The sequence below is a fragment of the Pinus tabuliformis genome, chromosome 9 (genome assembly GCF_031772625.1).
Source record: "Pinus tabuliformis cultivar Carrire ecotype Pingquan chromosome 9, CPIR1, whole genome shotgun sequence".
Classification (NCBI taxonomy): Eukaryota; Viridiplantae; Streptophyta; class Pinopsida; order Pinales; family Pinaceae; genus Pinus; species Pinus tabuliformis.
This window is the reverse complement of record NC_142307.1, coordinates 1,861,200,866-1,861,228,605: the sequence shown is the minus strand read 5'-3', so window position 1 is coordinate 1,861,228,605 and position 27,740 is coordinate 1,861,200,866. Positions and strand designations below refer to the sequence as shown.

At 36.8% G+C, this 27,740-nt stretch overlaps 1 protein-coding gene across 2 annotated transcripts; it reads left to right on the top strand.

The window, feature by feature from the left end:
- Positions 1-6,914: 6,914 nt before the first annotated feature.
- Positions 6,915-9,705, top strand: LOC149156310 (GDSL esterase/lipase At4g26790-like). Of its 2 annotated transcripts, XM_089443261.1 has the most exons (5): positions 6,915-7,349; positions 7,945-8,075; positions 8,167-8,400; positions 8,485-8,740; positions 9,388-9,705. In XM_089443261.1, the coding sequence occupies exons 1-5, from the start codon at positions 7,007-7,009 to the stop codon at positions 9,576-9,578; spliced, it is 1,155 nt and encodes a 384-aa protein (XP_089299387.1). In that variant the 5' UTR covers positions 6,915-7,006; the 3' UTR covers positions 9,579-9,705. The 2 variants fall into 2 exon arrangements, with proteins under 2 accessions (XP_089299387.1, XP_089299388.1); XM_089443262.1 differs by lacking the exon at positions 8,167-8,400.
- The last annotated feature ends 18,035 nt before the right edge of the window (positions 9,706-27,740 follow it).

Here is a 27,740-nt window from a genome sequence, read left to right as displayed (position 1 = left end):
TGTGGAGTAGAAGGAACTGACTGATTGGGTAGAGACAGATGCGGATGGAGCGGCAGAGAGAGCGACAGTGTAGGGAATCCCAGGACAGTGCATAGCTAGTAGGCTACATCAATGCGAGAGGCACAAGTGTTTTGCACAGTGCTAGGTGGCATAGAGAGGTGTGCAATGTTGCGAGATGCATGGAGATGTTGTAGTAGCGCAGATGTCAGAGAGGGAGCACTTGTCAGTAGCAGGTAGAGCTTCAGCATCAGATTATGTTCCTAGCCCAACAGAGTGGTCAGTTGGGAGTGTTTTTGTTCCAAGTGTTGTTGGAGCAAGTGGACCGGGCAAATGTGTTGCATGCAGAACATTACAAAGGCAAGATAGGGGTTGCAGATAATCCATATCTTATTGATAGGGAGTGTTCAAAATGCAACAAGATGATGGAGCTTAGTGGAAAGGAGTCGCCTTCACTAAGTGGGTCCGCATGCTATTTTTGGCGCAAAGTCTATTTTTAGACTATGTCTATTTTTAGACATATGGATCATGGTCTATGGGTTGCAGGATGCTATTTTTGGATGATTGGTCATGTTGGTAAAAATAGATGGACTTCTATTTTTAGACATATGGGTAGAGTCTATTTTTAGACTGCCAGGCTAAAAATAGAACAGTCGAATATTATTAGCTCTTAATAATATTTGGACTATAAACATTATCTTATCCTCTTGGAGCACTTCAGTTTGAGCTACGGATGTGGCACATGCAACTGCCAGAAGGAAATACGCTTTTCTTATGGGTCAGTTGAGATATTGCATGATGGACTTCAGTTAGAACTCAAGTGATTGAGTTTGGTGGAGTTGATTGAGGAGTTGATGGAGTTGTGTTCAGTGTGACTTAGTTGAACTAGTTGTATTTAGTCTAACTGCATAATACACTAGTGATGCGTGATGTGAATTAATTATTAATTAATTCACTAATTATTAACTCATAAAGCAACTAAAGAATACATCAGTTAACTCAGTGCATGGACAGTTCAGTGGAGACATGTGTTAGAGGTTGAGATTGCTATCAGTTGTGACTATAGTTGTGCATGAGATTTGCATAATCAATGGATTGAGTATTGTCAATGAGGATTGCGTGGTTCAGCCAAGGGAAATACGAGTTTGGATCAGCCATTCTCATCCATTCTCATGCAGGATTGCGCAGTGGAGGCAGGAAAGCAGAAGAGGAGATTTGACCCTGTGATTGATTCAGTTCTGAGCTAGTTTGTGTGTAACAGGTGGAGATAGTACTGAGTACTTGTGAGGAGTATTGTACTATGTATTGTTACATGTTCTCAATCAATATAATATACAAATAGTTGGGGGTTTTCAGCTGTATGCTTTCCCCGTGATATAATGTGTTGATATGTGTGATTGATGCTTCAATGTGCGCATGCGGTTATTTCTGAATACTGAAAATTGATGATCAATAGTATAGGAGGTTATGTATTATGCATGCATTCCACAAATAGTGTATAATCAAGATAATCTCTGTGAATAAGTGTTATATTATTCAAAATTTCTACACTTCTTTGGATCATTAATAATATCGTTAGAACAACCACATATTTAGTTTGACCTACTACATAAATTGATTATGCATGATATGTTGATCAGAAAACAAATATTTAATCAATATCCATCATAGTTAACATGGCGAGAAATGTGCATTACTTGCATCCATGCAGAGAAACTAGGTTGAGTATCTCAGAGGCATTAGCAATGGGAAGTTTTGCAAGTAGTGGTAATGTAATGTGCTGTAATATTTTGTTGGCATTATTGTGTCTTGCAAAATTGGGTTATTTAGTGCACACGAATCCCAACAAATTACTAGTGCCTACCATCTATATATTTGGAGACTTGACTGTGGATCCTGGAAACAATAATGGACTTGTAAAGATTTTTAGGGCCAACTTTCCTCCACATGGGAGAGATTTTGTGGATCATAAACCCAATGGTCAATTTACCAAAGAAAAAATAGTAAAATATATAATATGTATGACTTCGAGTGGAACTAATTAGTGATATAAAGAATAAAAAATACATAATAGCATGATTACCATGTAAGATTTATATTGGGAGAGTAATTTTCTTTGAGTCATTGGATTATGGTGTAGTTTGTATTAAAATCATAAGGATTAGAATGTGTTGTGGTTTTCTTGTTTTTAAATAATGTGTGGTTCAAGGGATATGGTGGCTACTAGTGATCTCCTATTAGAAAGGTGCTTTAACTATGGGAACTCGACCAATTGAGCTAACCCTATGGGCTATAAAGATGAAAACATGTCATCCTATGAAATTCTAGAATTTAATGAGAGTTTGATTAATAGCCCTTGATAATAATGCCATGCTTAACTATTTCAATATGTATGCAGCAAGTCTATTAGGCCTCCCTGATTTATTGCCTTCATATTTGTATCTTAAATTCCAAGAACTAGAAATTCCGATAGGTGCCATCTTCGCTTCTGCTGGTGATGGATATTATGACATTGCCTCACTCGATATTGTGAGTATATGTTGTTTTCTTTAAATTTTAACCGAGATATGTCTTTTTGAAATTTAATTTTTCATTTCAATTACTATCCAAATTTGTGCAGGATTTTCGACCCTTGGGGAAACAAGTGGAGAATTTCAAAGATTATAGAAGGTAACTTTCAAATTTGATCGGTGCAAATAATGTTGTGAGCAAGATCATATATAAAGGCTTGTTTTTGATAAGCATGGAAACTAATGACTTTGCCAATAATTATTATACCAATTCCATTTTGAGGGAAATATACACTATTCCCCAATTCCAGAACCTTCTTGTACGCTCTCTCTCGAAATTTATAGAGGTAATGAGAGTATCATCAATAAATTATATTGGGCCAAGAAACTTCGTTAGTGGAAACATGATTTCTTGGAAGCGCTACAACATTATTGGGTTGGAACTAAACTTCTTTGGCTAACATTAGGATATCTTTCATGCTTCCACTGAAGTTGGAAAGTGGAAATAATCTTTTATAGAGAGAAATACAATAGCTAACCAGAACAATGAAAAATATTTTTAGATAGGTACCATTTAGAGTCTTCATCATAGTTCTATTCATGTAGTTGTTGCTGCCAGTTTTTCTCAAAGTATTCCCCAACATGTTGTCATCCACTTTCCAAGATAAGATGAAGGAACAAGAGAAAATTATGAGACATATAAATGGTACTGCATATGCAAAAGTGCATCATACAATGCTACCATGATCTCCAACACAACCATGACTATGATGAATATTTAGAGTAATAGTTGTGATCCTTTGATTTATCTTGTAAGATTTTCAAAAGGAATGTGGGAGACTTTGAAGGTAGCCTTTCACACAGAGTTAAGATATTGTCTACCATGATATAGTATTGGGAACTAGACTACTGTAAAGAGTTTTCACGGTCTCCAAGCATGGAATGGTCAGAGTTAAGTATGTGGACACAACTTCATTAGACAAAGGATCACATTTATATCTTTTATTTCAAGAGTTGAAGATGCTTGGATGGGTGTTGGATGGTCACAATGATTATATGATTTTACAAGATGGTTCTTTCCTTATATTGTAAATATTATTTTATCATGAAAATTATAAAATACCAAAGTCATATAAGAGTCATAAGAATATGAATTTACTAGGAGTTGAATAGGTCATGAGGTAGTTGAATATTCATGGGGAAGGTGAAGAGTCACCTACTCATTTTTATAAATATATCCTCATGCATCTAGAAAGAGGCTTTTAGCATTTGAGTCTTTTAGCATTAAGGCGGTTTTTGGAACTTAGGTAGCTTTGATCACTATTACTCTTGGAAATTTTGGACTGAGTTGTGGTGAGGCTAGGGACTTATTTTGGGGATGATATGAGCAACCCACATTCCACTAATGGATCTTGATGGACCTGCGACACATGTACTTGAGTTTTCAACATTATCAATGAGAATCTCTCTACTCTTGGAAGATTCTTATGCACTTTCATGATGGTTGTAATGGCTATCCAATACTTGTACTATGTGTGCATGTTTGTTTTCACATGGGTTGTATGTTGATGAACTATTTTGTGGCTTATAACTCATATGATTTCTCATGAATCTCTGTTTTTCATTCCACACATTACACTAGTTATTTGTTGTGAACTACTTTGCAATTGATTTCTAGTGCTATGTTACTCTTGTATGTCTAGGATGGTTTTAGCTAACTAACTCATCTTGAGATGTACTTGGTATTATTGATGTGTTGTCATACTCTTATGGATTGTGCTTCAAGTTTATCATCCGTGAGCCGATTCATATTCAACCTCTGGGTATTTCACACTTTCCCTCACATTAACATCTCTTCACCTAAAATCCAAGAAAAAATCATCGTGGTAGTCATGCGGACATACCAGATGGGACTCCTATCCCAAATGGTGTGAGGTCTAATTAGGACCTCATACTAGGGAGGTCCCCTTATAGTTGGCGGTGCATTTTGTCCCATCAATAAGATCCAAGCCCTACTAAACCAATGTCCATGTGTGCATCAATAACCATGATAGGTTTCATTAAGTTAGTAGCCATACAAACAAAACAACAAAAACATGTTAATGATATCCAACAAACAAAGAAAATAACAATCAATAAATATAAAATTTATAATTACGAACCAATGGAAAAATAACCATATTATAGATAAGTGCAATCCCATGGGTGGCGTAAAATAAGTATGACCTGGTGTCTTTTTGTTGGTGTAGTTGATAGTTTGGTTGAAAGAGGCTATGTTTAGAGCAATATGATTTTTCCATTGCAATGATGGTGCTTGGTGAACTAATTAAGAGATGCAAATCATTTCCTAAGGAGAATGAAAAGGTAAATCAATTTGGCATCCCAATATATAACCACATGAACAAACATCTCCAAACTAATTAAATAAAAACCCAATCAAATAAAACTCCAAACATCTATTTATAATGTAGCTTTTGATAAAAAAGACATTAAGAAAAAATTTATCGAACAAGCCACATTAACAATAAAGAACATTAAAAAATAAGCACACAACCATAACCAACTATCAAAGCAATAACATGAATTAAATAATCTAATCAAGGTATGGGATAGCATGAACTATGCTAAGAATTATGTTTGTTCTACCTATACCAATAATTAGAGATATTGAAAGCAACAATGACAAAGATAGCAATTTATACATTCCTATAATAGTGGATTATAATGAAAGCATATACATATTAAAAACATCTAGCTATATGATAAAACCCATTAACCAATCGACATAAGTATGCAAGAGAATATTGTTGTTGGTATGGGGAGAGGGGGAGGCTCCATAGGGAACAAGAAAGTTTGCTTGCTTGTAACTGTAGCTCATGTCAAATTAGTGTTCGAAAGGAAATAAAATTGTTGAAAAGAAACATAAGAGAGGAATCTAGCATCCTTGAACTATGGTGACAAGATCATTCTCAATTGTTTGGGAAAAAATTAGCTAATGAAATTGGAAACATTTATTTGATGAAAATACATATAAAGATATTGAAGAGCGGAAAAAATTCTAAAACTAGATTCAACTAGTTTGGAGAATCTCCAAATCAAGAAAATTGTTTGAACATTACTACTATAATTATTTATAATAATATATAATTAACATAATAATTAAGAAAAAATTATGTAACTTGATTTGTTTTTGTAAATTAAAAAAAATAAAAAAATTGTAACACACATTCATTTGCAAAATATCATATTCAAATTAAACCCTAGCATTTCCATTAACCAATACATCGAGCAACGATAAAACTACTCATGTGACATAATGCTCACAACCACCATGAATAATTTGAAACAACCACACCTCCAACGTCGTTGCATCTTCAGACAAGGAAAAACTCTGGCTCAATAAATTACGCCTAGCTTTTAGTGAAATGATGAAAGTAGTGATAAGGGAGATGTACACAAACATTATTGTTTGAAAAATCCACATCAAACCATTACAATGGAAGAGCTCTAAACCAATCGCTATAAGGAAAAAAGGACTTTAATGCACTAAACCAATCGGTATAAAGTAAATAATTCAATAATTAAAATGACTTCAATGCACCAACAAAAGAATGACAACACAAAACACCAACCTGCAATAAATTATACAAATAGCATAGCTTGAAAACATGCAAAAAAATTATGCAAATCACATGGACTAACAAATCATGCAAATCACATGGACTACACCACACCAGTGAATCATGAAAAGCCACCATCCAACCATCAACGCAAAGTACACTCACCACAATAAGCAAAGCCATTAACATCCAAAGATCACTACCAAAAATTCCAAACAACCACCCCTTACCTCATGACACCTAACTAACGAAAACAAAATCGATAATGTGGTTCAATGGCCTCTAGTAGTGTAGGGATACCAGTAACCCAATGTAGACATGCACACCAAGTGTAGTGTCAGTGGCATGAACAACCAGTGTAGACCTGAAAATCTATAAATCCCACATTTCCAAAACCAGCCTAATCGCAAGGGAAATGACAAAGATACCCCACAACGATCAAATCACTGACAATGCCAACTAATCAAACCCCTATTACAATGTGTCCGAAAAAAAATAAATGACACAAGGATCAACCACATGCAAGCTTTATCTACCACTATCTTTTGGACATTTAACAAAATGTACGTGAAGCAATTGTTTCTACACCTCTAGATTGTTAGTGATATTTTTGACTGGAGCGATAGAAACTGCTCATTGTTGGTTACCGGTGCATCTCGCCCGGATTTTACTGTGATGTCAGCAGCGATGACAGCCCAACAAACATAATGAACTACATATGTCATAAAGCCCACAGTAATTCAGTGGCCAAGCGCTCCTGTGTATCATTAATGATCTCATTGAACAACCACATATTTAGTTGGACCTACTACGTAGAGTGATTAAGCATGATCTGTTCAGCAGAAAACATATATTCAAGCAATATCCAGCATTGTTAACATGGCAAGAAATGTGCATTACTTGCATCCATGCAGAGAATCTGGGTTGAGTATTTCAGAGGCATTAGTAATGGGAAGGTCTGCAACTAGTGGTATTGTAACGTGCTTTAACATTTTGCTGGCATTATTATGTCTATCCAAATTAGGTTATTCAGTGCAGGCGAATCCCAGCAAACCGCTGGTGCCTGCCCTCTATATATTTGGAGACTCGACTGTGGATCCTGGGAACAACAATGGACTTGAAACGATTTTCAGGGCCAACTTTCCTCCATATGGGAGAGATTTCGTGGATCATAAACCCAGTGGACGATTTACCAACGGAAAATTAGTAACAGATATGATATGTATGACTCCAAGTAGAACTAATTAGTGATCTAAAGAATACAAAATACATAATAGCGTGGTTGTCATGTGAGATTTAGAGTGGGAGAGTAATTTCCTTTTGAGTCATTGGATTATGGTGCAGTTGGTCCGAAAATCATAATCATAAGGATTAGAATGTGGTGTTTTTTTTTAAATAATGTGCAGCTCAAGTTAGATTGTGATATTTAGCGATTTTCTATTAGTAAAGTGCTTTGCTCCGAAAATAATAAACATAAAGATTAGAATGTGTTGTTTTGTTTGTTTGTTTTTTTTAATAATGTGTAGCTCAAGTTAGATTGTGATATTTAGCGATTTTCTTTTAGTATAGTAAACTGCTTTGATGTTTGATGGTAGAATGTATTTTTGTTTTTTTTAAATAATGTGTAGTTGAAGTTAGATGGTGATTTTTAGCGATTTTTCATTAGTAAAGTGTTTTAATGGTGTGAACTAGATCAATAAACTAAATCTTAACCTAGATAAAAATGTGTTTTTCTGAGAAACTTTAGAATTTAATGAAAATTTGATTAATATCCCTCTATAATAATGCTATGGTTAACTATTTCAATCTGTACGCAGCTGGTCTATTAGGCCTCCCTGATTTACTGCCGGCATATTTGGATCCTAAATTCCACGGACCAGAAATTCTTACAGGTGCCAGCTTCGCTTCTGCTGGTGCCGGATATTATGACATTACCTCACTCGTTGTTGTGAGTATATGTTGTTTTCTTTAAATTTTAAACGAGACATGTCTTTTCGGAATTTAAATTATCATGTCAATTATTATGCAAATTTGTGAAGGATGTTCTACCCTTGGGGAAACAAGTGGAGAATTTCAGAGATTATAGAAGGAAGCTTTCAAATTTGATTGGTGCAAAGAATGCGACCAGGATCATATCTAAAGGCTTGTTTTTGATAAGCATGGGAACAAATGACTTTGTCAATAATTACTATACCAATTCCATTTTAAGGGAAAGATATAATGTTCCCCAGTTCCAGAATCTTCTTCTGCGCTCTCTCTCGAAATTTATAAAGGTAATCAGAGTTTCATCAATAAATTATAAGTTGTAAAATGACTATGGGCTGTTGAAATTATCTTTGGAAATTCCTTTGTGACAGGATATATACAAGGAGGGTGCTACAATACTTGCTGTGAATGGCGTTCCTCCCTTCGGCTGTCTTCCTTCACAAATTACTCTCCAAAACATAACTGGTAACACATGTGTTGATGAGTACAATGAAGTTGCAGTTTCTTTCAATAAGAAGATTGCAGCCTTAGTAGAGGGGATGAAACCCACACTTCCCGGTCTTAAATTGGCTTATATTGATGTATACGATAAGCTACTGGACATGATACATCATCCTAGAAAATACGGTAAATTTCCCCCTTCCATTCCTAGTCACTCTTACAGTAATTTTTGAGAAAGAGTACTTAACCATGTGGGAAGTCGTTAAACTTAACTTTATTGTTGGTTTAGGAAATATTTCAGAATCCTCAAAAAAATAATTTGAGAATCTTCAAAAAAGAGTTAATGCAAAAAAAATGACTATTGAACTTAGAAATATTCTTAAAATCTACCATTTAGATGATAATAAATAATACTAGATTAAAAGTTCAAGATGATAATAAGTTTGGTGAGTTAAGCTAAAAAAATTGACTAGAAATATTATTAAAATTTGGAGGGTTAAATTTAGAAATATTCTTAAAATCTACAATGACGAAAATAATAATTAAGAAGTTATCTTTAGTGCTACTTTTTGGAGTTTCAGGTATTTAAATTTGTGGTGAAATCTTGATTTGTGTTATTTAAACTAGTGTTTTTAAGTGTATATGAATGAATTCAAAACCCTGAAAAACCCTAGGGCACTTTTATTGTGCAGGGTTACCCATCAAATTTATGATTTCAATAGATTCCTGTAAGATTTTAAAAAAATTAGACCAGAAAAATCCACCTGAAAAACTTCCAAAAAATCAGACTAAAGACAATTCTAATAATTAATACCAAGTTTGGCATGATGCAGGGTTCAAAGAAGTAAGGAGAGGTTGCTGCGGATCGGGTTTTATGGAGTTCGCTTATTCGTGCAACGCCATGTGCCGAACCTGTCCCGACGCATCGAAATACGTGTTCTGGGATGCAGTCCACCCAACAACCCGTGCTTACGGGATCCTCGCGCACAGCACACTCTCACAAGCTCGCTCTCTTATGAAGTAGTACTTCATCTGCTCTGTGTAGCATACACGTTTACCGTGAGAACTGCATTAATATTCTCATTTCTACGCTGTGTTGTATGATCAAAATTAACTCATAATTAATGAAATGCTAAATTATATTTACTCTCCAGGCGGGATTATAGTGATCAATTGTAAAGTTTCTACGCTGTGTTGTATGATCATATCCAATCATTCCTGGTAGAGTTTCTACCCTCGGTTGTATGGTCAAATTTAATCATCCCTTTCCATTGGACTATAAATTTTTAATTAAAAATAAATATAATTAATTATGAAATGTTTTTATTATTATTAAGTTTATGGGTTTTTAAATAGATAGTGACCCGTTGTTTTGTTAAAGTAATTTATGGTGAATCAAATCATAAATTAGGTATTTTTAGGTATGCAGGTCATTGAGGATTTATTTATCTAATAAACAAAAAAAAATAAAAGACTCATATTATCTAGTAAACAAAAAAATAAATTTAATTTTCAGATTAAAAGTGATAAATTAGAAATGATATTATCTCCCGTTAAAACTAGAATAGTGATTATTGTAAATGTAAAATAGAGATGGCGATTAAGTAATTGCAAATTGATTTATTATTTTTATTGAAAAACACACCAACCAAATTTTAGGGGCTAATATTTCCAAGTAGGTTAATTTTTCATACTTTTTCAAAAAAAACTCACCAATCTACATTTTTTTCTAAAAATGACTCACCCATATTTTTAATATAAATTTATTTTACCAAAATTTTATAAACACTATATAAAATAATTAAAAATTTAAATATTTTATAAAAACAATTCTAAACATTTTACAAATTAAATATTAAACACTAATAATAAAAATTAGTAAAATTAGCCAAAAATTTTTACACCTTAAAATAAATTTAAATTTACATAACTTTGTTTTCCTTTTAACTTGGAACCATCATTATCTACCTGGAACAACCATTACCTAATGATGATTTTGCTTTGGCTTACATAGAATTTTTCGAGTCAAAATGTTTGAATTACAAATTTCTTTATTTATGTGAAGTGTCCATTTTAATCTAAATTTGAATTATTATTTAAAAAAAATATTGTTTCAATAGTTTTAAACTATGAATCTATTTTTTTAGATCGTAAGAAAACAAATTCTTAATCAATTATAAATAATTTAACATCTTATTTTAAAATCATAAAAATGGTATCAAACTCCTTTGTGTATTCTCGAGGTATCAATGGATCCTATTGTAAAATAAGGTGCCAATCTCTCCTTTGCATATGATATCAAGTATAAACTTGAATTTAATTTATATATATAAAATTATATTTAATCGCAATATAACTAGGTACTATCAATATATTATAAGTTGTAATTTGACTATGGGTTTTTGGAAATTCTTTAGTGATAGGATATATACAAGGAGGGTATTACAATATTTGTGGTGGATGGACTCTTTTTTTTTTTTTGGTTATTTTAAAAAAAAAATTACTCTCCACAACATAATGGGTAACACATAATCCATAACACATTAGTTGAGGAACTTGAATAATGATTACAATAGTATACAGGTTGGATTGGTTTGTTGGTTGCTAGAGTTTTGTTGAGAGATTTTCTCAAAAATATTCTCCTTGTTTGGAATCTGTTAGATTTCATGACACTATTTATGTGGCTTGTAATTTGACTTTGAATGTAATATACAAATAGTTTTGTGTGCACTATGTTTTTTCCTCAAAATTCTTACCTGGTATTAGAGCCCATATGAGCCTCACTCCCTCCAGGGAGGGCCCAGGGAGATGTGAGAGCTATGATAGTCAATTCCCTGTAAATATGTAGGAGCGTGAGATCAACTTTATTTATTTATTTATTGTTTATTGTGAGTTTTATTTTCTTGCGTGTTTAGTTACATAGATTTGTGTGTTTGAACCTCTATTGGTGTTAAACCATTAACAAAATTTCACCCCAATGCGCCCATGTTGTGTCCATCTTCTGTTTGGATCGTGGCCATGACAACAAACTCATTGGCTATTCAAAGTCTTCTCCTTTTCATTCCCAACCAAAATCAATATGGCAAGATTGTGGATGTTTGGTGATTTTATACGTGATGTTGATGGGCATTTATCCTTTCGATGGTTTTTCTATACGTGATGTTGATCATCCTCAGTGACTGAGAGGCGAAACAAGGGAACTGGGAATAGGATGGAGCCGAGATAAATTTTGATGGATAGTTTGAAAGGAGCCCCATTTATTTTTATTTGAACGTTGTTGAGTGCTATGTGTGGTTTGACCTATTAGATAGCTGACATATGAACAGTGCGGTGCATTAGTAAAAGGAAGAGAAATATCTGTTGCTGTTATTGTTATGCAGAATCTACTACTGCTGACAAAAGTATCTTCCCTAGGCCTGGTGGACTGACTTAGAACAACAGAAAGACAAAGGGACTAGCGTTTTCCTTAAAGTAAATAGATAAGAGGATGAAGCCTACCTGGAATATGTCGCATGCTTCGCTCCTTCTTTAGATTGAATGCTCCAATCTTAGCTTCGATTGCTATTATTAGAACTCGCACAGTCAAATAACACAAGCCAAGGATCTACAGAATCTATGCAACATCATCTAATCACTTTATTCAGTAAATCAACATGGTAGTGAAATATATGAAACCATAACATCACATATAGGAAATTTTCTTTAATAGAAATGGAGTGAGTTACAACTCAAAATAGGTGTTGATCCTATAGAAGAGCTCCTCCATGTTGACTTGTCCTTTCCTTTTCATAATGCATGGAAAGATATCTCTCACAACAAAAACATAATAGTAGAATCACTCTCCAAAAGCCAACCCCTTATGTATGGATGGCAATAAATATATAGATGAAGGACGTAGTTCATGAATTCTTATCCTTTTACCAATTAGGGCTTGAGGTCCACTCTTGATGGGAGGATGCGCTCAAGGAATAAGGGATGAAAACTCCAAGGTAGGATAGGATAATATTTGATACTTTTATCTGAGGTGAGTGGTTACAACAAATCTTGGAAGCTTCTAGAAGAAGAGGCTACGGGATTCTCTCCATTTTCCCCTAATTTCTAGAATCAATGCACCCCCAACACTGAGCAACCTGCTGGTGATCAATGCAGGTGTAGAGTGGAGCAACCTAGCAGTCAACATTGTCCAGTATGAGGCTAGGGAGTGTTGGTCCTTAAAATGACTGAAACAAGGTGCTTTCAGGCAGAAACTCGGGTATTAGAATGAGTCATGCTTAGGGATTTGTACAAGGATGATGAAAATGAGGTCAAAGGATGTTGATTGATCCAGTTGAAGGCCTATTTACCAAGTGTGACAAAATGACCTATAATAGATTGCCCCCTAAAGCGCAAAGTTAGAAATGATAGCCGATGAATGAAGTGCTTTACCTTGTGACAAGTCAGGATCAAGAACAACTGACAATACCATCATCTATTACAAAACATTTACAACATGACATGTTTGCTAAGGGAGGCATACCCATACTCAACACATAAGCTAACATTACATGTACAATTATCAAAAGACATGTCCACAGATGACTAATGGTGGACCCATGACTGGATGAATGCTTGTATGATCATAGCCATCATACATTGTGATCTTGTATTACTCCTGAAATCGTAGCCCGGATGGATGAAACTAGATCTGGGGTCTTCTATCTCATTCACACGACCAACCAATATATGAGTCTAACCATGTGAATCAATGAGATGGAGTCGAACATGGTAGACACCATCTGATTAAAAACCAATGATATAAGTCGTTAAAAGACACGAGATAAACCACCGATGATGTTAATGGCTCTCAAGGTACTATAGTACAATCCAAATGGTGTGAATAGATGAGTTGATGTCGAACACCACAAAGAATCTTTCAGTCGAAAGCTAATGATGTAAACCTATCGCCAAGAGAGAGGAAACTTTCCATTGATGTATGCAAAAACCAAGGTACCAAGGGGTGTTTCTAAGTCAACTTCTTGGATAATGAGATGATGTCAATAAGAAGTGACCCGTCGTAGGAGGGCCTTGATGTATTCCCCATCAACGACATGAAACGGGTATGATGATTTGAGATAGAATGATCAGAATGATGTTGATACAAAACTGGATCAGGAAACATAAACATGGAATGAAGGCTTAACAGTATTGTAGTAGATATTAACTAAATGAATTATCTTGAACACAATGATGGCACTGAATGGAGCTCGCAATATTGACCCAAAACCAAAACCAAAGGCTTTGAAACGGTTTGATAAACCAAAAGACAAGCAGATTTCCCAACCCAACAACCACAAAGATGAAGGGGAAGAGTGTTGTGTTCAAGAGAGACTCATTGCCATTAACAAAATGGAGTACCCTATTTTCCCAATTTACCCAACCATATTGGTTAGTACCTCTTTATTTTTTAACAATCTTGGGGAGGATAACATATGTTTGATTTGTAAGTTCATCCTTCACATGAATCCCTCTGAGTATGTTTAACAAACCGTGAGAAGGAGTGGTTCAACCCCATCATCAACAATGAGTCCATCATTGTTTGATGTTTTAACGAGTCCAGCGAAGGTATAACTCAACATATTTTTCATTTTTAAAGAGTTTGAGAAAGAGGCGGAAAAGAAAACTTGAGATGTTCCTTTTCGTAGATAGTCCCTTAGGCACGAAAAGGAAGAAAATGATACCCAAGAGAACCTCTTAGCCATGTTCGACTAAGGTATTCCTTTTTTGTAGTTAGTCTATATCAGTCCCGAAAAGGGTTAAGCTTATACTAATTAGACGTCTTTTCATTTAATTTAACAAGTTTGAAAAGACAAGTGCTTAACAATATTTTCATATTTTGGGAGTCTTAAAAGCACTGAAAGAGGACTCCACCTAGAGGAACGAGTGGTATAAAGGGTAGAAACTAGTTTTGGTCATGGTGTAACTGCTCAAAACACGTAAAGGTCAAGAGGTCGGCTAATAAGACCACTCATCATAGTTATTCCTTTGGAAAGGGAAAACTAGGGCTCATCTGGCAAAAATAGGCTAATATGATCGGCCAAGTAGATGGTGATGATGGAAAGAGAAAACTAGGGCTCATCTGGCAAAAATAGGCCAATAAAAATGAAAAACACGAGAAGTAGGATAAGAATGGTTTTATTTTACACAAGCTTAAAACATGGGAAACTATGCTCGAAATTGGTTTCATTTTTACACAAGATTGAAACAGAGAAAAACTATGCTTGAAATAAATTTGCATTCCCCCAGCATAATGACTAAATTTGAGGTACATGCCCCCAAGATTCATTTCATTCACCTAAGTAGACTATCAGTTGCTAACAGGTGGATGGAATTAAGGTTCATTTACGAGATTAGGTAAAAGACTCGACTGGGAATTTACGAGATCTAATCAAAGACTCGAAATGGAAGGGGATATGTTTCTTTTTTTAACGAGTTTGACACAAGACAAGGAACTCTGCTCCAGAAGATGGTTTCATTTTTTAAGGAGCTTGACACAAGAAAATGAACTCTGCTATGAAGAACCTTGATTCATTTTTTAACGAGCTTGACACAAGACAAGGAACTCTGCTTCAAAATCAAATCATGGCCTCCAAGAGACCATGGCTTCCAAGAGGTTCTCATCATATGGAAGAACAATGCTCTGGAAGGGATACATATCAAAGGATCCAATGGAAAGATCAGACTCCAATTCCCCTAGTAAATTATTCACTATATCACCTACTAGATCTAGGTTGAAAGAAGTTGATTCAAAACTAAACAGGAACACAACAAATTACATATATAACCATAAATATATAGATCCAACATAAATAACACTTCATTTCATTAATATCAGAATAATGAAATACGCTTACAAACAAAATGGAAATAACTAGCTCAGGCGATGGTAGCTTATCTCTGAGAAGCGATGTGGCAGCTACATGCCTCTCAACTATGTTACAATGAGGCTCAAGGGCCTATTTATTATTGAACAACAAGGGAAAAACCTAAACAACCAAAACCCTGACCCTAGGAGAGAGATCACCAAGAGTTTGTGGGCCCCGTTGGGGTTAGTTGGGCAACCAACTTCCCGGGGTCATAACTTGGTAATATTATCTTTGGTTGGCATGTATGATACCTATTTGGAAAGGTCACTCCAAGTACTACAGGATTTATGACCAGCTAGATGTTGTTGTGGACCTAAAAAACGCCGTTTAGGGGGTTGAAACTGCTCTAGAAGTTCAGGACCCGAAAAACTGCTAAAAATAGTAAATGTTGAAATAAACAAGGAAACTGATGAAACTGATTGGAGGTCTTGGTGGAATAGGTGAGTGGCCAACAATATCCACCTAGATCAGTCCTCCTTCCTTAGGAAGCAATGGTCCCCATTGCGTGTAGAGCCTCCATGAGGTGAGGAAATTTTTGTTGAACCTGGTCCCTGGTGAACCAATTGCCTTGGTGAAGCAGTTGGCATGCTTTGACAACTCAATATAGATGGATCCTTTGTTGATGAGTGTTCTTGATTTACGTGTCCATGAGCTGATCAGTTGTGGCCTATTCCATGCAGTTCGAGTTTAGCTTTGTTGGTGTGAGTTGTTCTGCAATGTTGGATGTTAGGTCCTTATACTACTAGTGTAACCCCTTATTGTTATTAGTACAACCCCTTATTATATTCTTATGCCCATGTAGTCCCCATATTGTTATTATTGTGCCCCATAGAAGCCCACTATTGTTATTATTGTGCCCTTAGATTATTATTGTTATGTCGGCTCTGATTATATTATGACCCCTTAGACTCCTATATATAGAAAGGAGGTCTTATCATTTGTATCATCTACGAATTGTTCATTTGTGTAATGTAAAGGAGGTTGCCCCCTCGAAGAGGCTGAATTCTAAGGTCTTGATCTCTCTTTTTTATCTTTTTGTGAGCTAGTTTCATAACATTTGGTATCAGAGCTTTGGATTCTAGGGTTTCGCTACTCCAAACAGGTCATCGTGGAATTTTTGCTATAACTTTTTTCTGTGATGTTTCAGAAGCTGCAAAAAAAAAACCAATTTGAGAGGAAATCGTTTTGAACTTTGGGTCTGAATTTTAGATCTTGTCTCGCTATATTTTTGGAGATATGATTTGAGGAAGTTAGGGTTATTGCAAGCTCCAAAATTTCATCTAAAATAGGTCATTGTGGAATTTTCACTATAACTCTTTTTCTATGAAGTTTCAGAAGCTAAAACAAATAACCATTTTAGAAGAATTCAGTCTAAACCTTGGTTCCGAATTTCAGATCCTTTCTCACCATATTTGTGGAGATATAATCTGAGGAAGTTAGGATTTTTGCAGACCCCCGAATTTCATTCCAAACAGGTCACCTTGGGAAAATCATGTTAACTTTCGCTCCGAGCATCAGATTGAATTTTCGTAAGAAGTTGTAGAAAGAGGACGGATTGTAGATTTTTGGGTATCATTTTCGGCACCTAAGGTTGAAACAGTGACTCGTGGAAAGTCGTACAAGTTTGCTCTACTGAACTAGTCTATAATCAGGTCACCGTGGGAGATTTGGCATAACGCTTTCTTGGATAATCCAATTATGATCATACTTGCAGGGTTAGAAAGAGAACTCAAAGAGATACCGTAGGAAGTAATTTCAGAACTTGGAGATCTGAAATTACAGAGTTAGAGTCGTTTCAAGATCGAGATCCTAAATTCAAGAAAAATCGAGATGAGGAAGTTTGATGGCAAGGATCCAGTAAATTGGATACTGCAGATGGAGAAATAGTTTGATCTACATGGTGTACCACTATTACAAAAGGTATGTATTGCATCTTCATATTTAGAACAAGATCAATTTTTATGGTATAAAGGGCTTTGTTCTCGTAAACCACTTGTTACGTGGTCAATTTTCACGGAGGAAATTATAGCACATTATGAGGATACAAAGAGCAACACCTTCTTTAGAGCAACACCACAACAATTGGAAGAAAACAGAGCAAAAGGGCTTTGTTACAAAGTGGAAAGAAAAATTATGGCAACAAGGAAGTCTACTCCTCACAACTATAAAGATGTAAGTGTTGTTTCTCCTAGCCTTCCACAACCTACAAGGGTTACACCACAACAATTGGAAGAAAAAAGAGAAAAAGGGCTTTGTTACAATTGTGATAAAAAATACATTAAAGGTCATAAGTGTGCTGAGAAGAAATTATTTTACATTGATTGTGGAGAGGAGGAAGAAACTGATCAAAAAACATCAAAAGAAGAGTATATACACTAGGAACCAACCCCAGAGAAAGAAGAAATGAATCCGACTACATCTTGTAAAGCATTGGAAATAATTACTACTCCTCAAACTTTTAAGATAGAAGGACATATCAAGAACAAAAAGGTTCAAGAAGTGAAAGACCACATCAAGAAATAAGAAATGAATCTGACCATATCTTGTAATGCAATGGCTAGAATTACCACTCCTCAAACTATCAAGATAGAAGGACATCTCAAAAAGAAAAATGTTCAAGAAGTGAAAGATCACATAGAGAATCAAGAAATGAATCGACCATATCTTGTAATGCACTAGAAGAAATTACCACTCCTCAAACTCTCAATATAGAAGGACATATCAAGAAGAAAAAGATTCAAGCAGTGAAAGATCACATCGAGCATCAACAACAAGTTCTCCAACTTTTAAAGGATAACGCCACTTTGGTGCAGAATCAAATGAAACAACAAGCAGATCAACATCACAATGAAAGAAGTTTTGATGTAGGTGATTGGGTATTTTTATGGTTACATACATACAAAAAAATGTCCCTTAAGAAAGCTATTTATGAGAAGGAAATGTTGGCAATACTACACGCACTTAAGAAATGGCGACCTTACCTAATGGGAAGACACTTCAAGGTAAAAATGGATCATGATAGTCTTAAATACTTTTTAGAACAAAGATTATCTTTAAAATAACAAAAAAAATGGGTCACAAATATGTTGGGTTATGACTTTGAAATCATTTACAAAAAAGGGAAGCAAAATGTTGTTGCAGATTCACTCTCAAGAAAGGATGAGGATGTGGAAGCATTGGTTTTTGCTATTTCTATTATCCAACCAGATTGGATACACGAAGCAAGGGATGAATGGAAAAATGATGAAGAAGTGTGGCCACTCATTCAAAAGTTTCAAAAGATCCCAGTTCAGACAATATTGCTAGAACTTTACAAGGAAGGAAAAATCATATTGGAACCTGGAGCGTTCACAGAAACAAGAACCCAACAAATAAGAAATCGATCAATTTTAGAGTATCTCATCAAGTGGAAGAACTTACCAGCTAAAGATTCCACATGGGAGGACAAGAATTTTGTACAGAAGCATCAAGAACTACTCAAGCATTGAGGACAACACTTTTTGAAGGAGAGGGGCATGTTAGGTCCCTATACTACTAGTGTAACACCTTATTGTTATTAGTACAACCCCCTTATTATATTGTTGTGCCCATGTAGTCCCCATATTATTATTATTGTTCCCCATAGAAGCCGACTATTGTTATTCTTGTGCCCTTAGATTATTATTGTTATGTCAGCTCTGATTATATTATGACCCCTTAGACTCCTATATATAGAAAGGAGGTCTTGTCATTTGTATCATTTAAGAATTGTTCATTTGTGTAATGTAAAGGAGATTTCCCCCTCGAAGAGGCTGAATTCTAAGGCGTTGATCTCTCTTTTCTATCTTTTTGTGAGCTGGTTTCATAACATCGGATGTGTCCAACAATTGTAGAAAGTATGGCCAAAGGCAGTCTACATTGAACACTATGTGTAGACCAGGGAATGGTGGGATACTGAGGTTGAAGGAATTGTCCCCTACAACCTTGGTGATGGTGTATGGCCCATATCAGAGCGGGAGAAGCTTGCGGTGGGGTCCAGTGAGGTGCTCCTTTTGCAAATGTAGCCAAAATTTGACGCCCACATGGAACTTGTGTGACACTCGATGCTGATCATGGTATTGTTTGTACTTAGCATTGGATATGTCCAATATATCATGGACCTGTTGGTGGATGTGTTGAATGCACTCAATGAAATTGTTAGCCCCATCAGCTTTGGATTTGACATGAGCCGAATCTACTTGAGTAGCTGCAAATGGTATGACCAATCAATGGGACATAATGGCTGAAATCCCAGCCCTACCTGAAAGGGGCTATGGCTTGTTGAGTTATGGAGAGCCTTGTTGTAGTTGTGTTGGACATAGGGGAGGCTTTCATACCATGTGCATGGATTCTTTGAGTTTTACATGCACATAATGTCTACGATCATCCTGTTAATGACCTCTTTCTGACCATCAATTTGGGGGTGGAACACCGTGGACTTAGTCAGTTTGGTTTCCAGCATTGACCAAAGACTTGACCATAATGCACTTAGAAATTTCTATCCTGATATGAGATAATGGACTATGGGATCCCAAAGTGTACCCACACTCACTCAAAGAATAGTTTAGCAGTGGCCTCTGCTGTGATATTCTTCTTGCAGGCCAACACGATGGCCATATTAAAGAATTTGTAGACGACCACGAAAACAAAGTCGTTGTCATGCTTAGTAGAAGGAAGGTTTGACATGTAATCCATTGATATGGGTTCCCAAGGTCGACTAGGAGTAGGTAGATGAGCATATAGGCCTTGCTTCTTTATAGTTGGTTTGGCAATGATGCAGGCGCTGCAAGATCTAATGTACTTCCCAACATCTTGACGAAGTTTCAGTGAATAAAAATACTTCTGCAATACTACCATTTTTTTTCTCTACTTTGAAATATCCAACGACTCAACCGTAGTGCGCCTCCCAAATCATCTTGTCACACTCACTTAAAGGAACAAAGGTGTGCCCCAGGTGGCATAACAGTGCATCATGGAGGTGAAAATTTAGAACTTTATTCCATTCCAGAAGTGTCTAGTATGTGATTCTGAATTTTGGGTTGCTCTTATAAAGATGCGACCACCCTGAAGTCTTGTACCCACAGGAATCAAGCACAGTGATAAGCGCCATGATTGGTAGTTGGTTGAGGTAGTCTGCAACATTATTGGTGATTCCCTTCTTGTACTTAATGTTAAAATGGAACGGTTGTAGGTATGTGGACTGTTTCTGATGGCGATCGTTCTGGTTCTCCCCTTGTGTCTATATGAACTACAAGGTTCGATGGTCTATGTGGATGATCGTTTCCTTCCCCAAAATGTAATGCTTCCATTCACAACATTCTTGCATAATGAAATACATTTATTTGTAGTAAGTGGGATACTTTTGGACTGTGTTTGAATGTGTCTCATTGTAGTAAGCCATTAGATGCCCCTGCTGTGTAAGAACTACACCAATAACATAGTCGGAGGCATCTATCTCAATCTCAAATGGTTGCTGCAGGTCTAGTAATTTGAGCACTGGTGTAGAGAAGAGGCGATGATTCAACTTGACAAAAACCTTCTGTTGGGTTTTGGATGAAAAAAACTTTGCTTTCCCTCCGCCCTTGGTGAGTTGACTTAAAGGCCAAGTGATATGAGTGAACCCCAACATGAACCTGTGGTAGAAATTGGCACGACCCAGAAAGTTGCGGAGCACTGTTAGAGTGGTTGGGATTGATCAATCCTAAATGAATTATATCTTCGATGGGTCCACATGCACACCCTTCTCATCAATTATGTACCCTAGATATTGAACCTGGGTCATGCCAAAAGTGAATTTCTCCAAATTGGCACACAACTTGTGTTGTCACAGGTTTGAATAACCTGTAGAATATGGTGGAGATGCTCTTCCAAACTCTGGATGAAGATCAAGATTTCATCTAAATACACCACCACGAATGCATTGGTGAAGGGTCGCAAGATGTCATCCATCAATCTCATGAAGGTTGCGGGGGTATTTGCCAACCCAAAAGACATGACTGACCATTTGAAAAGGCCCTCCTTGGATTTGAAGGCAACCTTCCACATATCAGAGGATTCGATGGACACCTAGTGATAACTAGAATTCAAGTCAATCTTGCTGAAATATTTGGTCCCCTTGAGCTGGTGCAAAAGGTCATCAATCCGTGGGATTGGGTACCTATTCTAGACATTGATCTTGTTTAGCATCTGATAGTTAATACAGAGTCTCCAGGTCCCATCCTTCTTCTATACCAATACAATCGGGCTCCCACAAGGTGATGAGATTGGTCTGATGTACCCTTTTTGCAACAGCTCCTGAATCTGCCTCCTGATCTCATCGTTCTATAGAACAGAGAGTCGATAGATCGGTCCATTAGGTAGTGTCACACCCGGTGTCAGATCGATGGAGTGCTTGACTTGACAATGTAGAGGTACCCCTGTAGGTGAGGTGAAAATGTCCTTGTACTCCTCCACGACCTTGTCCATATTCTGTTGTTATGCAGAGGACCCCTGTCTGGAAGCCATGCCACAACCTTCTTCTTTCCCTAAGGGGGAATCATAAGAGAAAAAAAATTTCATGGTTTTGGAAATTACCTTATTGCATTTCTTTGCAGTGTTCAAACAGATGGTAGTAGGCAGGGCTACCTATGGTATCCTGTACAACTTATTGCCAAAAGTAATAATAGAAAAGCGAGGTCTAGACTCATATACAACATGTCGCTTTTGTTAGTACTGATACCACTGATCCACACTTAAACATGAACGTAAAAAATTACAAATATAACCATAAATACAAAGATGCAACATAAATAACAATTCATTTAATTAATAGCAGAATACTAAAATATGCTTACAAAGAGAATTGAAATAACTAGCTCGGGCAATGGTAGCTTATCTCTGAGAAGAGATGTGGTGGATACATGCCTCTGAACTATGTTACAATGAGGCTCAAGAGCCTATTTATTATTTAACAACAAGGGAAAACCCTAAACAACAAAAACACTAACCCCAAGAAATGGAACATCAAGAGTTTGTAGGCCCCGTTGGGGTTATTTGGGTAGCCACCTTCCCATATTATCTCCTTTTGGTGCATATGATACCTTGTTTGAAAGGTATCTCTTACTACTACAATATTTGTGGCTCCATTTAAGGGGTCAAAGCTGCTCTAGAAGTTTAGGACCAAAAAAAAATGCTAAAAATAATAAATGATGAAATAAACAAGGAAACAAATGAAATTGACTAGAGGTCTAGGTGGAATAGGCGGGTGGCCACCAATATCCACCTGGATTAGTCCTCACTCTTTAGGATGCAATGGTCCCCATTTCATGCAGATACTCCATGAGGTGAGGAAATTTTTGTTGAACCTGGTCCTTGGTGAACCACTTGCCTCGGAGAAGGAGTTGGACTTCTTTGAAAACTCGATATAGCTGGATCCTCTATTGAAGAGTGTTCTTGATCTGTGTGTCCATGAGCTAATCAATTGTGGCCTATTCCATGCAGTTCAGGTTTAGTTCTATTGGTGTGAGTTGTTCTGTAATGTCGGATGTGTCCAACAATGGTGGAAAGTATGGAAAAAGTAGGTCAACATTGAACACTGGGTGAAGACCAAGGAATAGTGGGATGGTAAGCTCAAAGGCATTGTCCCCTACAACCTTGGTGATGGTGTATGGCCCATATCAGAGAAAGAGAAGCTTACGGTGGGGTCCAGTGAGGCACTCCTTTTGCAAATGTAGCTAAATTTTTTTTCCCACTTGAAACTTGTGTGACCCTCAATGTTGATCATGACGTTGCTTGTACTTAGCATTGGCTCTATCCAATATATCATGGGCATACTGGTGGATGTGTTGAATGTGCTCAATGAATTTGTTAGCCCTGTCGGCTTTGGACTGGATGTGAGATGAATTTTCCTAAGTAGTTGCAAATGGTATGGCCACATCAATGGGACATAATGGTTGAAATCCCAGAATCACCTGAAAGGGGCTATGGCCTGTTGAGCTATGGAGAGCTCTGTTGTAGCTGTGCTAGACATAGGGGAGGCTTTCATCTCATGTGCATGGATTCTTTGAGTAGTACATGCACAAAATGTGTATTATTATTGTGTTTACAACCTATGTTTGGCCATTAGTTTGGGGGTGGAACGTCGTGGACTTAGTTAGTTTTGTATCTAGCATCGACCAAATACTTGACCAAAATGCACTTAGGAATTTGCTGTCTCGATCTGAAATAATGGACTGTGGGATCCCAAAGTGTACCCACACTCACTCAAAGAAGAGTTTAGCAGTGGACTCTGCTGTGATACTCTTCTTGTGGGTCTCCATGATGGCCATCTTAGAGAATCTATTGACGACCATGAAAACATAGTCATTGTCGTGCTTAGTAGAAGGAAGGGTCGACATGTAATCCATGGAGATGGATTCCCAAGGTCGACTAGGAGTAGGTAGAGGAGTATATAGGAATTTCTTCTTGATGGTTGGTTTGGAAATGGCACAGACGGTGCAGGATATAATGTACTTCCCAACATCCTAAAGAAGTTTCGGTGAATAAAAATACTTCTGCAGTACCACCACTATTTTCTCTACTCTGAAATGTCCAGGGACCCGAATATAGTGCACCTCTCAAATCATCTTAGCACACTTTCTTGAAGGAACACAAATGCATCCCAATTGGCATACCATTGCATCCTAGAGGTGAAAATTTGGAACCTTCTTCCCTTCCAGGAGTGTCTAGTATGTGTTGCCGAATTTTGGATTTCTCTTATAAAGATGCGGCCACCTTGAAGTCTCGTGTCCACAGGAATTGAGAACAGTGATCAGCGCCATGACTGGTGTTCAACTGAGAAAATTTGCAACATTATTGGTGCTGCCCTTCTTGTACTTAATGTTCAAATGGAACTATTGCAGGTATGTTGACCATTTCTGATGGAAATTTTTCTACAACTTCCCTTGTGTTTGTATGAATTGCAAGGGTTGGTTCTCTGTGTGGATAATCATTTCCTTCCCCAAAATTTAATGCTTCCATTGACGGAAGACCTACACAATGGAATACATTTGTTTTTCATAAGTGGGATAATTTTGTATTGTGTCTAAAAGTGTCTCACTATGGTAAGCCACTGGATGCCCCTGCTGAGTAAGAATTACACCAATAGCATAGTCGAAGCGTCTGTCTCAATCTCAAATGGTTGTTGCAGGTATATTAACGCGAGCATTGGTGCAGAGCAGAGACTATGCTTACACTCAAAAAACACCTTTTGTTGGCTTTCAGATCAAGAAAAAAATTCTTTCGCTCTGCCCTTGGTGACTTGACTTAAAGGCCAAACGATATGAGAGAACCCCAACATGAACTTGCGGTAGAAATTGGCAAGACCCAGAAAGATGCAAAGCTCTATTGTAGTGGTTTGGGCTGGCCAATCCCGAATGAATTGTATCTTGGTTGGATCCACATGCACACCGTGCTCATCAATGATGTACCCTAAATATTGAACCTGGGTCATGCCAAAGTTCATTTCTCCAAATTGGCACACAACAGGTGTTGTCACAAGGTTTGAAGGACCTGTCGAATATGGTAGAGGTGCTCTTCCCAACTATGGCTGGAGATCAAGATGTCATCTAAATACACTACCATGAATGCATTGGTGAAGGGTCCTAAGATGTCATCTATCAATCTCATGAAGGTTGTGGGGGAACTTGTCAACTCAAAAGGCATGAATAACCATTCAAAAAGGCCCTCCTTAAATTTGAAGGAAGTCTTCCACACATCAGAGGGTTCGATAGGCACATGGTGATAACCAAAATTCAAGTCAATCTTGTTGAAATATTTTCCCCTCTTGAGATGGTCCAGAAGGTCATCAATTCGTGGTATTGGGTACCTATTCCAGAAAATGATCTTATTCAGTGCCTGATAGTATATACAGAGTCTCAAGGTCCTGTCCTTCTTCTGTACCAATATAATCGGACTCCCACAGGGTGATGAACTTGGCCTAATGTGCCCTTTATTAAATAACTAATAAATTTTCCTCTTGATCTCATCGTTCTCTAGAACAGAGCATCGATAGATCAGTCCATTAGGTAGCAGCATGTTAGGGTCCAACCCTAATCCCTTTATGTACTAGGGTTGAGTCATAGTTGTAGTTAGTTAAAGAGTCAATAAATCCTATATTAGTAATTATAAGTGGTTGACCCACATTTAAGAAAGGGACCACAACTAGTTGCAAATGGGCCATGGTATTAGATAGATGGTATTGATAGAACCATGGTAATGACCCATGGTATTGTATGTATGAATCCTATATAAAGGCTAGAGACTCTCCATTAAGAAATATCGAGTCTTATTTTATAATCGAGTTCTTATTTGCTGGAGGTTTCCCCCTCAAAGAGGCAAGTGAACATTGCTTTCATATCTGAATAATTAAATACTTGTTGTTTTTCTCATTTTCTTTCTGTGTTCTAGGTTGTATTTCGTCGCATATTTGGTATTCTAGAATTTCTCATAGGTTAAGATCATAACAGAGCACACCCAGGGTTAGATCGATGGATTGCTTGACCTGAAAATGGAGAGGTACCCTGTAGGTGAGGCGAAAATGTCACTGTACTCCTCCATGACCTTGTCTATCTACTATTGTTGTGTGGAGGAGCCTTGTCTAGAAGTCATGACCACAACCTTCTTCTTGCCCTGAGGGAGAATCATAAGGAAAAAAAATTTCCTGGTCTCGGAAATGATCTTACTACATTTCTTTGCAGTGATCAAAGAGATGGAGGTAGGCAGGGCTACTTCTAGTATCATGTAAAACTTATTTCCCAAAGTAATAATTACAGAGCGAGGTTTAGACTCATATGCAACATTGTACTTACACTAGTCTAGTTGTCCTAATAATACATCACAAACTTCAAGAGCAGTAACATCACACAGTACCTCATCCGTGAAGGTTTTGATGCTGTAGGGAAGGTGACAATGTTGGTTGATGTGGAGATCTCATCCTTGATGAAGCCACCCGATGGTGTATGGACGCAGATGCGTTGTCGTCGGTAGGCCTAGCCACTTCATGACCTTTGTTGAAATGAGGTTCTTTTGGCTCCCACTGTCAAGAATGAACTGTAGCAGAGAACGCTTCACCCACATCTATGAGTGGACGAGGTGTTCCCCCTCCACTTGATCTTCATACTCATTCTTTTGGATCTTGGTGGCGATTGTTATCCTCTACAATGTCCCAGGCTAAGGAGGAGATCGAAAGAGGTAACCACAAAGCACTTGCAGTTCAACAATTAGCCCTGCTAAACCAGAGAGGGATCTCTCTAAGGATTTGATAGTCAATGAATGAAAGAGAAATGGATTTTAGGCTAGATATAATAGTTTTAGATGAATTTTTGAAAATTTAGGGTTTTTAAGGTTCCTGTACTAGGGATGACAAAAAGCAATTAGGTTAAGGTTTCAAAGGGTTGCAGTAGCAGGCATAAAGAGGAGCAATATAGGAGAGTCTTGTGATGAATCTAAGAATTTGGCCAATGTAGTGTAGGGTCTGAAAATCTTAGAAGGTCATAATGAGCATGTATTACCATGAATTCATTAATCTAGAAGACGAAATACACAAACATGATTTTCCACATAAACAGAACTTTGAATTTAAGGAACTTTGCCTATATAACTACAAGGAAAATCACTGAGGATAGAAAAATATGTTAAGAGATATGGATTCATTCATAAAAAACTGATATAGAAAGAAAAAAACACCACAAACTCACTACACATGTATTCTTGAAAATAGTTGCAACTACTCCTTCATTAACTGTGTGAAATCATAAGATACAAGTCCTCTCCTTTGAAGTCTAACCCTTCTCTCTGAATGCGAAATGATACATATAGACTCAAAAAAATAGCTTCCCCAACTTTAGGGGTTGAACCACTAAGTGGTGGAATAGTTTCCAAGAATCTCTCAATCAACAAGTGAGAGTGAGAAGGTCAAAAACAAACTCTTCTCTTAGACTTTGACTTGAGTTTTGCTTCATTTATGAGGCCTAATTAACCATAAAAACAACCTATAATGCCTATTTGTTCATGATTACATCATCTAGACTTCTAACTACTAAATTTACATCATTAATTTACCTTTGACCAAGTCAAACTAGAAAACTGAGAAATTACAAAGTGGGATTTTTAATTGAAAACTTAGAAAATTACAGAAGTGTAATGCCAAATTTGAAATATGAGAGAACAGTCAACTTGCCTTTCCTGTCTAATTTCTGGAAAATCTTGAATTTTGAAAATGACCAATGGGAAGGCCTTCAACAATTGAT

Bases quoted from the DNA above. Each gene is read 5' to 3' on its own strand.
- LOC149156310 (XM_089443261.1), top strand. From the start codon at position 7,007: ATGGCAAGAAATGTGCATTACTTGCATCCATGCAGAGAATCTGGGTTG. The intron at 7,350-7,944 runs GTATGACTCCAA...ATCTGTACGCAG, and splicing joins ATTAGTAACAGATATGATAT to CTGGTCTATTAGGCCTCCCT. The intron at 8,741-9,387 runs GTAAATTTCCCC...GGCATGATGCAG, and splicing joins ACATCATCCTAGAAAATACG to GGTTCAAAGAAGTAAGGAGA.